This window comes from Cricetulus griseus, chromosome 5 (assembly GCF_003668045.3).
Source record: "Cricetulus griseus strain 17A/GY chromosome 5, alternate assembly CriGri-PICRH-1.0, whole genome shotgun sequence".
Lineage (NCBI taxonomy): Eukaryota > Metazoa > Chordata > Mammalia > Rodentia > Cricetidae > Cricetulus > Cricetulus griseus.
Window position 1 is genome coordinate 33404741 of NC_048598.1, and position 14329 is coordinate 33419069.

A 14329-nucleotide genomic window follows, 5' to 3' on the forward strand; every position below is an offset into this window, starting at 1 on the left:
AAGCACAAGTGGCAAGCTTGGCAATGGCTGCATCTTCTCAAGCCAATATACTAATCTCAGTGTGGAAAACCCTGTGGAAAGGTTAATAAACTAGGTGTTGTGGGAGATTTGCTTGTTTTGTTGCTCTGAGACGAGACGGCCAATGGAGTTAAACCTTGATTTCTTATTTATTAATAAAAGAACAGAAGTGGCCACTCTAACTAGGTGGGAAGGAGATGACCTAGGAAGGAAAAGGTGATTCCAGTTACTGAACTCCATTATGGTATAATGAAAACCTAGAATGTTGGCATCAGAGTGAAAGAGGTTCTGTTCATCCCTATGTGATGCTGACCAATGTAATACTGAGTTTCAAATCATAATACACACACACACACACACACACACACACACACACAATTTTTTGAGAGAGTGTGTGTGTGTGTGTGTGTGTGCGCGCACACATGTGCACAAGTGAAAGTGTATGTGTGTTTATTGCTTTACTGCAAGGGATGAAATTTTAGGTGACCTGGATTTCTTTTTTTAACTTTTTGCTGCTCTTTTTTTAAAGATTTTTTTTTTTTTGCCATATGCACTTCTTTTATATGAAGCAAAACAAAAGATTCAGCACAAAACTAGCTATGCTGTGACAAAATGTTTACTTTCTAATTTTTGAAATTATATACAACATTTAAAGCTTAGAAAAATAATTATAGCATGAGTGATTGAACAAGAATCTAAACTACTTGTCTAAGAAGAACAAACCTTAAGATTACTTTTATGGAAATTGCTTTCACAGAAACTGTAGGTGGTATAAATATCACTAATTGCCCATCACTTTAAAAACATCCAGTTTGTAGGATTTTTGTTAAGATACATAACACACACACACACACACACACACACACACACACACACACACACACACACACACACAGTTTGTTTACTTCTATTTTGGGAAGTCACGTGTGAGTTTGTGTGTGTGGTGAATGTACAGAAATGTGTGCAGATGCTCACGGAGGTCCAAGAATGATGTTTGTGTCCTGCTCTGTCATTCTCTGTCTTATTCCTTTGAGATAGGTTTCTCACTGACCCTGAAGGTAGTATGACAGTCAGCAAGCCCCAAGGATCCTGTTTGTATGCCCCAGAGTGCCAAGCACACATGGCCATGCCCAAATTCATTGTGAGTGCTGGGATTTGAACTCAGGTCCATGTGCTTGCTAAGAAAGAGCTCTTACCCAATAAGCCATGTCTCCAACCTCTTATGATGATGCAGTTTTAAAAACCATTCAACATGATATTTACTCTTACATGCAATAAATGATAAGAATTCATTAGTACTGCATAAAGAAATGCTCAGTATATGAGGACACTGATGTCTTAGTGCTATACTAAATATAGTGAATGTGTAGACACTATGTGCTGTCATTATACTGACCTACAGAGGTGTGTGGACTAAAGACTTGGCCTGAATACTAGACTGAGAGTCCGTTTATTTCTTCTAGCTCTCTATAACAGGTTAAAACTGAGAATTTTCCATCAGACATAGAGACTAACTACCCTATGGAAAATTTTGAGGAAAATAATGCACTGCAGAAGTACTTGTAGTGACTGCTGTGGATCTTCCCTGCTTTTCATGATTATAAAGGTTAGGCATACTCATTGTTAAACTATGAGAAAGAAGAAAATATATGCAGATGGAAGGAGGTTGTAGCAAGAACTTTTGATGCACAGAAAAGGAAATTGGAGGAAATACACACAAATGGCAATGGCAGTTTTCCCTAAGCATAAGATAATGAGTGAATTTCTTTTTCTATTGATTAAAAAAAAAAGATAAATAGCTCAAATCCCCAAAGGGAAGAAAAATCACAGCATTCACCATTCTAATGTTCTGAAACTGGAACCCAAGGCAATGGAGGGCTCAGGGAGCATTTTTAGTGGAAAACATCCATGCATTCAATAGAATATATGAATTCAGGACACTCTCTGGAAAGCATAGGCAAGACATAAAACATTCATTTCTATAAAATTGAAACAATTTATCTTCCATTCTTGAGCAGATGGGAGGGTAAATTGAGGTTGATTTTTTTTCACCCTGGTGGTCATGTTGGAGGAAATATGAGTATTCCTGCCTCCAGCACTGTTTAAAATAAGTCTCATGGTGCCTCAACTGGACTAGGCAGAGACAGAAGTCTGGAAGAGTGTTACCCCTCCTGTGGAGGATAGGCAGCACTGTAGGTGGACGCCTGTCACTCAAGTGGGGACAGCCTGTGATAAAGATGAGTTTACCTGCCCTGGGAAGGGGAATGAATACAAGCAAGCCTGCCACCCACCTAGAGCTAATAACTGACTCTCAGAATATTACACACTTTTCATTTCTCTCTCTTAAATATTTATCCAATTGATTTATCTCCAATAGTCAGTTGTTACTATAGAGCTTGGTCACCAATTATGTGGTCTAAGATAAGTTATTTCACCTCTGGAGCTCTACATTACCCAATCAGTAAATGAAAATGACTTTTTAGTCCCTCTTCTAAAAAATGCACTCTTGTTTTCTCTGGAAGAGGCTAGAATACTGGTAAGGAAATGTCTTCATTCACCAGAGGCCTGGAAGCTGCTTGCTTATGAAGTTTTCTTAAGTTTGGCTGTGCTTCACTGTTATTTGAGGGAAAGTATCAAAATTACATACTCAGAGATTGAGGAGACAACTCAGTTGATAAAGCACAGCCTTGCAAGCTTGAGGATCTGAGTTTGATTACTAGAACATACATTAAAATATTGGCTGTGATGACTCCTTCTTGTTTGGAGCAGTTGGAGAACAAAGAACAGAGGATCCCTGGAGTTTGAAGGCCATTCACACAAATATGCAGGCACGCATGCACTCACACACGCACACCGAACATCCCTATTAAAAAAACAAACCAAAACAACAAGAGAGATATTCTACAGACTCAGGGCCCTCTCCAAGACAAATGAAATTGAAATTACCAAATGACAAAGACAGAAATGGGGTTCCAACATGATACATGAGTAGTTATTTGCTCCATGGGCTGCACTGGTGTACAGGAGGCACTCACTTGGGCATAGCTTGATCTCAGGTCATCCTCAAGTGACCAAGAGGGTTCTAAGCACCACTCCTAATAAGGGAGTCAAGGGTTTTATCCAAAATGACCCAAGAGTCAGCATTAGCTCAAAAGGGGCCTTTGCACAGGTTAAACACACATACTATTTGTCACAGAGGTGGCATGGCCTGGCAAGCATAGGATGGGTTAGTCTATCTGCAGAGAACAAAGTGCCTCCCTATACTCAGGTGACTGGCCATACAGTTTTCATGAAAATTGGTCAAATAAAATATGTTTTCACTTGAGAAAATCCCTAAGAGTGAGGTCCAGAGTTTCCCCAACCATCTGGTGGTTGGGGGAGGAAGCCAACTAAGCCTTAGAGAGAAGATCCTGGCATGTATGGGCCACTCTCAAGTTCTGGCTTGCTCCCTGGGGGTGGGGTTGGTCTGTGGATTTCTGGTGGAACCAGGTTGAGGTTGAGGTCGGCTTCTGAAGAGAAGGAACCAGGGGATTTCAGCTTCACTCCAAGAGCCTCTCTCTGCTCTTCTAACACTGACATGAGGAGGAAAATGACAGGAGCAAATAACATTGCTTTTGACTCCTGGAGGAAGAGGGGGAGACAGGGAGAAGTGATAAGACAAAGCCAAATAAAAACAGAAGGGGAGGAAAAAAAAGGAAAACCAAATAAATGGGCAAATAAATTCATTGAAACCTTTGTTAAGAATTAGTGACAAAAGTTAGAGATAGGGGCGAGGAGCTAATGGGAAGATAATCCCATTTGTGAATGGTATGGCAGTGACAGGAACTGGGCACAGACAATGAGGTCTGGGCTGGAGGGCAAGGTTGGGGGTGGGGAGGCGCTGAAGATAAGGCAGCAGCTGGTTGCCTTGCCGTGTCTTTTATCTGGAGAGTTGGGGGAAGGTGGATGACCTGGGTGACATAGAAACAAGCTAGGGAGTAAGGTTTAAAAAAGATCCAGATTGTGAGTTAGAAAGAGATTCCCCAAATTCAGGCAATGTTGTGTTACCAAGATCTTTAACTCTATCTAAGTCGTTTCCAAAGAAGTTCATAGCTGGTCAAAAAAGTTTGGACTGAGCCCCAAACCCAGGATGGACTTAAAGCTAAACAGTGGCCTCTAGCATAGCTGGGAAAAGGGTTGTTTTTTTTTTTCCAAAATCTTTAGGACATGACACAGGGATGTCATGAGGCCTTGAGTTTAGCTCCCCAGAACCTACATGAAAGGCTTGGCTTAAGGGGGCATATCTGTAATCCCAGTTTTGGGGAAGTGGAGACAGGTTGATTCTGAGGACTTGCTGGTCAGCCAGTTGGTGACCTCCAGTGAGAAACCCCATCTCAAGCAATAATGTGGAGAAGCAATATGAAAGAAAGCCAATGTCAATCTTTGACCTTTATGTGCATTTACATACATGTGTATATGCACATACACTCTACCCATAAAAGTAAACACACACACACACACACACACACACACACACACACACACACACACACACACACACACACAAACACACATACTGGACTTTGTGGGTTTATATGGGATATTGATCCATATCAGATTGGATTTCCTGCACAAGCTGTAACCAATGAGTAAATAAGAATGAAGACATTGCAGCAACAGAAGTACATAAGCACCTGGAACAATGACAAGGACATTTTAAGGCAGTATGGACCATGTATGAGTTAGTGAGTTGGGATCTGAGATTGCCCTGTGAAGGTGTTATCTCCCTCAGCAGCCATGGGTAGAGGAAATACTCTGTGAGCAGGGTCATTCCTGACAACAGCTTTTACATCCTTTGAAAAAACACCTGCTCATTTCTCTCAGCAGGCCTTACCCCATCTCATGAGTTATCACTCTGTCTTTACCCTTCAGCATTGAAGCCCAGAGATAGTTTATATTTCTCTATTGGAGAATCTCCTTGGTGTTGCCCTCTGCAGCTGAGATGCCAGAATAAGTAATCAGACTATTATTTACCAGGAATCTCCAAAAGCATGAATTTAATCTAATTGTGGTATTCTGAAAGATGTATCTAGAGGCCCTTGAGTACACTTTTAATTTAACAAAAAGCTATTATTATGGCCTTTCTTAATAACTCTGAATTATCTAAATAAATTTGGGCATCTCTTTCCTCCTCTGATATTGTCATGTAAATCAATCTCTCTTGCTTCTCCCACCCTCATTTATTGTTTTTATTTCTAATCTGTGAACATTTTCAATTTGTCTTTGCTGTCCTGGCAAACAAATATCAAATGCAGACTCTAACAGGCACTGGCTGTCATTCAATCACAGTGATAGGAGGGCAAGGAATTACCTGGAAAATTCCCACAGGAAAGACAGAAGACACTGCACCTGTGCACTGGTTAGGAAACTCCAACCCTGATTTCTCTCCCTGGCCATTGGCTGATACAGAGTGTTATGACAGGGAATGCTTGATTTTGTTGCTAGCATCAAAGGCCAAAGATATGACACCCCATGTCTTTGAGTGACCCATTAGACTTCTGTCTTCCACAACTTTCCTTACATAGTCCTGAAACTAATTTTTACTTTTAGTGAAAATTTTCTTCTTAAGCAGTCAATTCTACTATTTTATAAACTTTCACCTGCACCTCTTCACCTGTGCAAGTTGGAGCAGCTCGCTTTACTGTGTAGATCAATACATGAATGTCACAACCTATTTACTTTCTCCTGGGCATTGCTGGTAGGACTGATGTACCAGAATTACTGCAACACAACTCTTTAATAGATTTTAGACATAGGCTTTCTAATTCTTGGCCATACTTTCCTGTTTGTCTACAGGACAGGTTCAGGAATATATTTTACTTGAAGAATCCAGATAAATAAAATCTAGACAATTCCAGTAGGTTTTGAATTTGTTTTGTTGTTGTTGTTGTTGTGTGTTTTAACCATTATTTGAGTTCCCAAATTATCGTATAGGAAGAGGATAATAAAACTCCTTTGAAGACCTACCCTCTTTTAGTACTAGGGTCCTCTAAATGGGTTTTAGTGCTCAAGGTTTCAGTAAGCAAGACATCTTTGAGAGCTAGCTTTTATCCATTGTAGCTTTTTCTCCTAGCCTTGTGCAAGACATTTTAAAACTAAATTGAGCTACTTACCTACCATTCCTGGAAACCCATGTTACTTATATCTCTACCTACCAAACAAAACAGCTAAAAAAATATGGCTTCTCCTGTTCTTCAACCTTACCTAAGTCACCCCTTAAGTATGCTCTCATTGACCTTCACTCAAAATCTTCTGTTTGTTTGGTTTTTTTGGGGGGAGGTAAGTCTTGGAACTCATTAAAATTATTTGTTATATACCCATGTTCTTATGTGGACTATTAGTTCTTAACTGAAATTCTACCTTACTCTTAATCATAGCAACCATGCACATTCTTCTCCAGAAGACTAATGGGGTAAACATTTGCTGAAAACATGAATGAATTAAAGAGTAAATGGTAGAACACAGTGGTGAGAGAGCCAGTCTATAGACAAACTGTCTCATTCATGCACACATGTTCACACACCGTACAATCATACAGATAACACACATTTACACAGACACCGGGAGCGTGAACACACACACACATACACACACACACACACACACACACACACACACACACACACACACAAGGCTGTATGAGTAAGAGGCAGGCAGCAACTGTATAAAGTTTCAGCTGCATTCCCCTGCCTCAAGAAGCACCCATTTGTAACTTTTGTATGAATGTCTGTGATCAATTTTCTTCCTTTTCTGAAAGTCACAAATGCATTTTATTTGCCCCCTTTCTTTGGCATATCAGCCTTAATTTCTCACAAAAGACTTTAACTATTACCAGACCTGGATTTGGTTTTTCTGTTTAGAATGAACCCACTGCAGTCTTAATGTAGGCCATATCAGAATGTTAGGAAGCCCTTATATGGGTTGCTCACCTTCATGGTCTGGAACACTAAATAAAAATTCCAGGAAAATAAGGTTTACCATTGATTTTTCCATAACACTGTAATATGTATCATTATTTGGAAATCTGTCAGTTTTCAATTCAAGTGACATTCTTTACAGTCAAACCAATCTCGATTAATTTTGGGAAAATCATCTAAAGAAACATGGCATTAGTTCAGTACCCTGATTTAAATCATGATGCGTGGAGTCTATCTTTTTATTTCAGAAGGAGAAATGTACCCATTTGTCTGGAATTGCTTTATAAATATAAGCTCGAGCTGCTTATCACTCCTGTTCCAATGTCCTCAAGATACTCACTCCTCCCACTCCTCCTAACAGTTGTTCTATGATTTTATTAGTGTCCACAATGCAACCTCATAGACAGTGACGATCATAAAATAATGGAAATTAGAGATGGAAATGACAGATTAGGTGTCTTTGTCTATTTCCTGGGGCTAATGTTCTCGTCAGTCTGCAGTTCAGTGCTTTAGTCTATCTTGCTCCAAATGACACTAGTGCTGGGACCTCTACCATTTCCCCGGAGGCTCTTGTCTGCATCCTAAGACTGTCTCTCCATCCAGCCATAGGGAATAACAAAGGCTTTGCAATTACCAAGTGAAGTCAGGCCCATCCTCACAAGATATGTCTGGGAGGCTAGGGATGTGGAGGCTTGAGCGATTAACCACCAAATCCAATCACTGCAGAGGGCTAGGCTGGATCATTTAGAGCAAACGTGAAATGATATTTTCTAGTTGTTTTCTTCAGTGGCAAGATTGCAGGCTATGAGATAGAGAGGTGGTTATCCATCACCTTTTACAACATTTTACTCAGTAAGAATCATGGTCAGCTAAGATTCTCAGCCGTCACATAAGCTAAGGGGCTGGCTCCACACCAACTGTGCAAACAACTCAGTAGCAATGAGAGTTGGGGCACAATGAGGAATTTAAACAGTGACTGTCATTCTATATTCATACCTCACTGAACATCTATTAGCCAAGGCCTCTACTCTTCTCACCAAACACTTTCCTTGAAAATTTGTGAACTGCCTATCTGATAAAAGGTCAAATGCCATTCAAATCAAGCCCTTCTTCATTCTCACCAACACAAGAATTTCATGGTATTTTGGCCTCCCGAACTTTTCAGACCCATGACTCAGATTTCCTTTTCCTAACTTCATTTACTCTTGTTCTTATCCCTCAACTTCAACTTGTTCCAGAACATTTGCCCTCTTCCTTGTCTGTGGGCATCTATCAAACCTTGACTAGTCATTGGCTGGCTAAATCATAGGAGTTGAGTTTTTCTCTCCCCTTGTCATAAATCACTCCTTCAGGCCTCTCAATCATTTTTATCGCTCTTCTCCAAACTCTCAGCCATTTGTCACCATATTTACTGCTTTGAAGGTTCAAGACTACACTGAACAACCTAGATTTGGTCTCATCAGAATCATGTCGAAGGAGCTGATCATTGACCCAGGAGTGAGAATCTCTAGCAATGTCACAAATGACATTGGTTTATTTATTTTTTCACCTTGTCAGGCTGCAAACACAGATCTAATTTGCAGTCTAGGAAATCACTTACTAAGATTTTTTTCCTGATTTCCATCTGATTCTCCCTAGTCCATTGATTGCTATTATTAGTTAACATTTATTGATCCTTCTCACCATTTGCCCAATGCACAAAGCAAACTCTCAGAATTCAAAACAAAACCCAAAAATAGCTCCTAAAAATCACAACACAAGACATATAATGGTGATGGCTCCCTAATGATATAGGTTTATTTAATTTCATTGTATCATGGACTTAAAAGCCTATTAGCATGGTAAATTTATGCTATGTATGTTATAACAAAAACATTTGAAAAATGTAAAAAATAATAATAAACAATAGATAAAGTAGATACTTTCCCCCAGTTACATGTAGTTTCAGGAAAGGAAAAGTCATACAAAGAAATATAGTAACTGGGAATGAGGTACAAGTATTCTTCCTCAGCACAAAGTACTTCCTGAGTCTCATGTCACCCCTGCTGACAGTATTGGTGACAACATGTTTTGATGTTTGTCAGTCTCTGGAAGGACTCATCAATCTCCCAGAGAGCTATAGCAGAATCTGTGTGGCTTCCCATGTCTCCAACAAAATCACCAGCTAGGCTCTGCCTGTGGAATTCTCATGGATGGATGTGGAGTGGAAAGGAGGGGAAAGACAGCTTCTTCTGCAGATCCCAGCTGGAGGCTGCAGGGCTGCGAGTCAGAGGTATGGTCTCCTGACTCATGATGGAGGAATAAATGGCATGGACGTCACTGACATGACGCGACTCTGGAGAGACACAGTGCCATTTTTACTACAGACTGTTAAGAATTCAACCATCCATGGACTCTACTTCTTTGTGCACAGTTGTTCCCATCATGTCTGTGTGAAAAAGCAGTGACTGCCAAGTTGTTATCCCACTTACCCCTGGTTGGTTCCCCATTCATTCCGAATGCAAAGGTGTTTGTGGACAGGATCCTTCATGTAGCCTTCATAGCACAGACATTCCCCTTAGGATCAGGGTAGGAGGAAAAGAGAAATACAAGTCAATCAACCACCATGTCAGTATTTGATAGTTAATTAATAGCATAAATAATAGGATACATCCCACTGTGTCACACAAGCACCTCTCCACTGCCCTCATGAATGAATCTCCCCATTTTCCAATGCATGACTTTATACATTGACAGATCCCAATATCTGCAAATCACTTAGTGTATATGCGCTGTATGCACAAAGACCATCAAACCTTTGAGGAAGGGGACATTTTATGTCTGTTTTCTTAATAACACGGTAATTAGTAAGTGATGGGTAAATGTGTAAAGTCTGCATGTGTCAACTATTTCAAGTATTTCTAAGAATCTGAAGCCTAAGTCCTGTTACTATATTATGCTGAAAAGGGAAGCCAAAACTCGGACAAGTTATGAGACTTGTCAGCCTTTTAAAAATGACGGTTAGTACTTGAACCTATGACTCTGTTACTTGAAACACCATCATCATGTCACACTGAGTCCACAGAACTGCCATGGGATTTAAAGGAGGTTACAATCTTCTCTTCTGTTTTTATAGGAACTACATTTCCTAGTGAAAATGTCTAGTTATCTTTAGAAGCTAGTAAGGAAGATCACCTACACCCTGCATTGTTCAGAATCTTCCTGCTCTTCTTCAGAAAGTTCTTTTGGTAGTTTTATTTTTGCATACCAAAGATCCAACAACCCTCTGGAATTGCATACAAGATTACCTATTTGTGGATTTCACCCTTTCTAAGGCAGGGTTGCATGGCATTCATCCAGTTAAAAAGCAAACTTGAGACATCCCAAAGGATTAGCGCCGATTGCTCTGTTGAGTACCAATCCTGAAGACAGTAGCTGTTGCTGCCTGATGTGACTGCTTTCCTATATAATACTACTTGTCTCTGAGACACTGTGACATGTTACCCTAAAGCATCTGCTCTTAATCTTCTGACGGCTGGTTATTCAATTTATAACCAGTGAAATAACAAAGTGTGATTTCTTGAAATTAGTATATAACAAATTTACAAAGGTGCCAAATCCTGAGGAGACAATATGCATACAGTTTATTTATCTCCCAAGGAAGAGGCACTTAAGATGAGTATAAATAGAAAAACAGTTTTAAATGCTATTTCCTCTTTATGAAGATAAAACTTAATAAAAATGGAGAGAATATATGTGATAGGGGAGGAGAGTCTGAACAGTGGGAGCAGGACACTTTTTGTTTAAAAATTTAGCTCATGCATTTTAAGATTTACCTAGAAGCTGTTGCCTCTCAGGGTCCCATACCAAATAATAGTCACTTAACCTCCATCCCCAAAACACTCAACTCAATGTACTAGTGGGGGCAGTGAACTTAGTTTTAGATAAATCTAAAGAGTACATTGTTTTATGTATGACAAATTCTGACTTTAGTATGGCTGGCTATATTGGAACCTATGAACTCACTTTAGGTCCAAATTTATTACCGCCACTGGTACTGGGTTAAAGCTACAAATGGCCACGGAAATTAAAGTGAAGCGTCAGAAAATATGGCTTGAAATTAGGTGGCTGGTGATAAAAATCTGCCAATGATGGCCGCTTTTTGATAAAAGGAAAGATAAATAAGATATAAAAAGCAGTTTCTAAGATTTGAAAAGCAAAATAAAAGGAGAATAAGGCTTTATGCCTTAAGAATTCTAAAGAAAGCACAACCCCAAACTGTAAAGTATACAGGGCAAAGATAAGGTTGATCTCCACAAATAGGTAGGCTTGTCATAAATACTGTGGGCATTAATGACTTGTCCTGCATTGTGACAAATAGTAGGCAAGAGTTATTTTGGCTCATCCATACAGTCCATCACAGTGGCAGGAAGGTTGCATCTACAATCAAGAAGCAAAGGACAAAGAATGCTGGTAGTCAGCTAGCCTTATGCTTTGGATGCAGTCCAGGATGCTAGCCCATGGAACAGTACCTGAATGTGTGTGTGTGTGTGTGTGTGTGTGTGTGTGTGTGTGTGTGTGTGTGTATGTGTATTTGTGAATGATGACAGGTCTTCTCACTTCAGTTATCCTAATCTAAATAAGCCCCTCTAGATGTACTCAGAGACTTGTTTCTTCCATGATTCTAGATTCTAGATCTTGTAAAGTTGACAGTCAATATATATATATTGGGTTTTTGAGACAGGGTTTCTCTGTGGCTTTAGAGGCTGTCCTGGAACTAGCTCTTGCAAACCAGGCTGGTCTTGAACTAAGAGAGATCTGCCTGCCTCCCTGCCTCTGCCTCCAGAGTTCTGGGATTAAAGGTGTGTGCCACCACTGCCAGGCTTGACAGTCAATATTAACCATCATACTATGGTTCAGAGTTAAATCATTAAAATATTTAGACTGGGAATATGGCTCATTTGTAAAGTGTTTATTGCCCAAGTATAAAGACCTGAGTTTGGATCCCCCAGCAGCCATATGAAAATCAGTCATGGCAGTGTGTACTCGTAAACCTAGCTCTTGAGGTGAAGACAGGTGAGATTAGAAAACTCTATCAGATTCAGCTAAAGTATCAATTAAAAGAAAAGGTATAGATAACAATAATAGAAGATAGCTGAAATTGATCTCTAGACTTCCAATGCACACCCATAGACATACCTGCATACATGTGCACACACAGGATGTATCACACATACACAAAAAGGAAAAAAAGGAAAGAAAGATTGGATTGGTTTATAGATAGTAACACTCCCAAATATGAAGTTATCTAAGTCAATTGATGTGTTAGATGCTCAAATGTATCTCTTCCTGGGGAAATATACTCTTCTGATGGTCCTTGTTGCCAAATAGACTTGAATAGGATGCTAAGAAAGAGAGTGTGCTCATAAGAGTGTCAAGTACCACATTCTGTTTCCCAGAATGGTCTCAACTGGAGCTGGGCAGGCAGCTCATTGGTTGAGTACATGCTTAGCATGTACAAGGCCTTGTGTTCCATCCCTGGCGCCACACAAAATAGGCACGGTAGAGAATGCCTGTAATCCCAGCACTGGGGAAGTAGAGGCAGAAGGCTTGAAAGCTCAAGGTCCTCCTCAGCTACATACAAAGTGACTCTAGGGCCAGCCCAGGCTATATGAGACTCTGACTCAAAAACAAGAACACAAAACCAGAATAGTCCCAGCTGGACACCTTCTTTAGAACTAAGGATTAATGATAAAAGAGTAGCTTCTTCTACATTTGATATCTGGTTACCACAAAACATGTAAAAATAAATTCAGTAACAACTCTGAGTTCAAGCAGAGACCTATTTTCCTAATGACGTAAATACCTACCATTTGTACAGTGCATTTACCTTCTCAAATTGCCTCCATGGTCATTATCTCCACATGAGGCTTCCATCACTTATTACCATGTGGGGACACACTGCTGACAACAGATAAAGCTTTTCCCCATAAAATGGCATATGCCACCCAAAGTCAGAGAATCAGGAATTTTCAAACATAACAGGCTAGAGTTTGGGGAAATCCAAAATCTGCCTCTCAATAGAGCCTCATTTCTGGAATCCACCAAACTTCCCTCTTCTTTTATTCCTCCTAAACCAGTTTGGCCATCTATACTGCAAGGAGTTCAGACTTGATGAGGAAAGTTACTATGGAAACCAACTGCTAAATCTTGACTTTAAGAGGGGTTTCATGTAAGCACAGACTCCGACTGTTAGCTGTGAATTTTAAAGACCCCACAAGGGTGTTGGATGCCCTCCTAAGCCGAAGTGTTACAGTCTCCGCATCTGCTGTGACAGATGGCAGGGAACACATGAGGCGCTGACTCTGTGGTGGTGTACGTAGGAATCCAACAGAAAGACATGTCATGGCCACGAAGAAGTGTCCAACCAGGAGAGTGTAACATGCCACAGTGGCTGCAGGAGATATTCTGTGGCTCGCACTCTCAAGGAAGAAAGCCCTCTGCAAGTTGTTGGTGCAAGGGATAGAGACCTCTCTACCTACTTTTGCTTGGTACCTTGAGGACAAATACCTTGAGCCACCTTTCATGATGAACAGATGGAGACTTTGCTCATTTCCCATTCTATAGTTGAAGGATTGAGTCACAAATCACATATGAGGATTAAGAAAGACCTTGAAGCTAGGGTTCCTCAGATTTGACTGGGCTCACCACAAGTTTCTTTCATTATAAAACCACACAAAGCCAAAAGCCCTGAATCATCACACTGCTTCAATAAGTGGTTGGCTTTTATTAAATAGCACTGGCTGTCCCTTGTCTGAAAAGAGAAATGTTCGTCTGGACACGGATAATAAAAAACTGCCTCACAATTCCCCACCCCTGGGAGTTAGCAGAAAAGAGGCAGGCCCAGGGTTGAATGACCCCCCAGGAAACTTTGAGGGAGAGGACAGGGGGCATGCTAATGCTCACTCTGAAGGAAGAAGGTGCTGGAGTTACAGAAGTGAACTGCGAAAGAAAGAGTATACAATCTACATTACAAAAACAAAACGGGGATGGAGCTCTCCTGATTAACTGGGTTTAAAATGCCCAATGACAGAGACAGAGAGATGGAGTGCAGAGTGGCTCAGAGCGAATACAGAGGTTGAGGCTGAATTGCCTGGAAACCTGGTCCATGGCCCTCTGCAGGCTGAAACATTTTGACCTGTTTGTGCTGCGCATAGAAAGATCTGGGAAGGTGTGGATTTGCTGAGAACATATTAGAAGGATATTAAAACATTCGGGTGTGAGTTTTCATGGATGCCCATGCTCCCTGCAGACAAAAAAAAAAAAAAAAAACTACATAGCTTGAAAAAGGCAATGGAGGCTGTGGTCAGAATTGA

General features: G+C 40.4%; 1 protein-coding gene across 2 annotated transcripts in view; it reads right to left on the reverse strand.

The window, feature by feature from the left end:
- Window positions 1-14329, reverse strand: part of Astn1 (astrotactin 1) — a 310253-nt gene that overhangs the window by 137703 nt on the left and 158221 nt on the right. For both annotated transcript variants that reach the window (XM_027417274.2, XM_035445652.1), the window contains exon 8: window positions 9446-9530. In XM_027417274.2, coding sequence (XP_027273075.1) covers window positions 9446-9530 — 85 coding nt within the window. The remainder of the gene's footprint in view (window positions 1-9445; window positions 9531-14329) is intronic.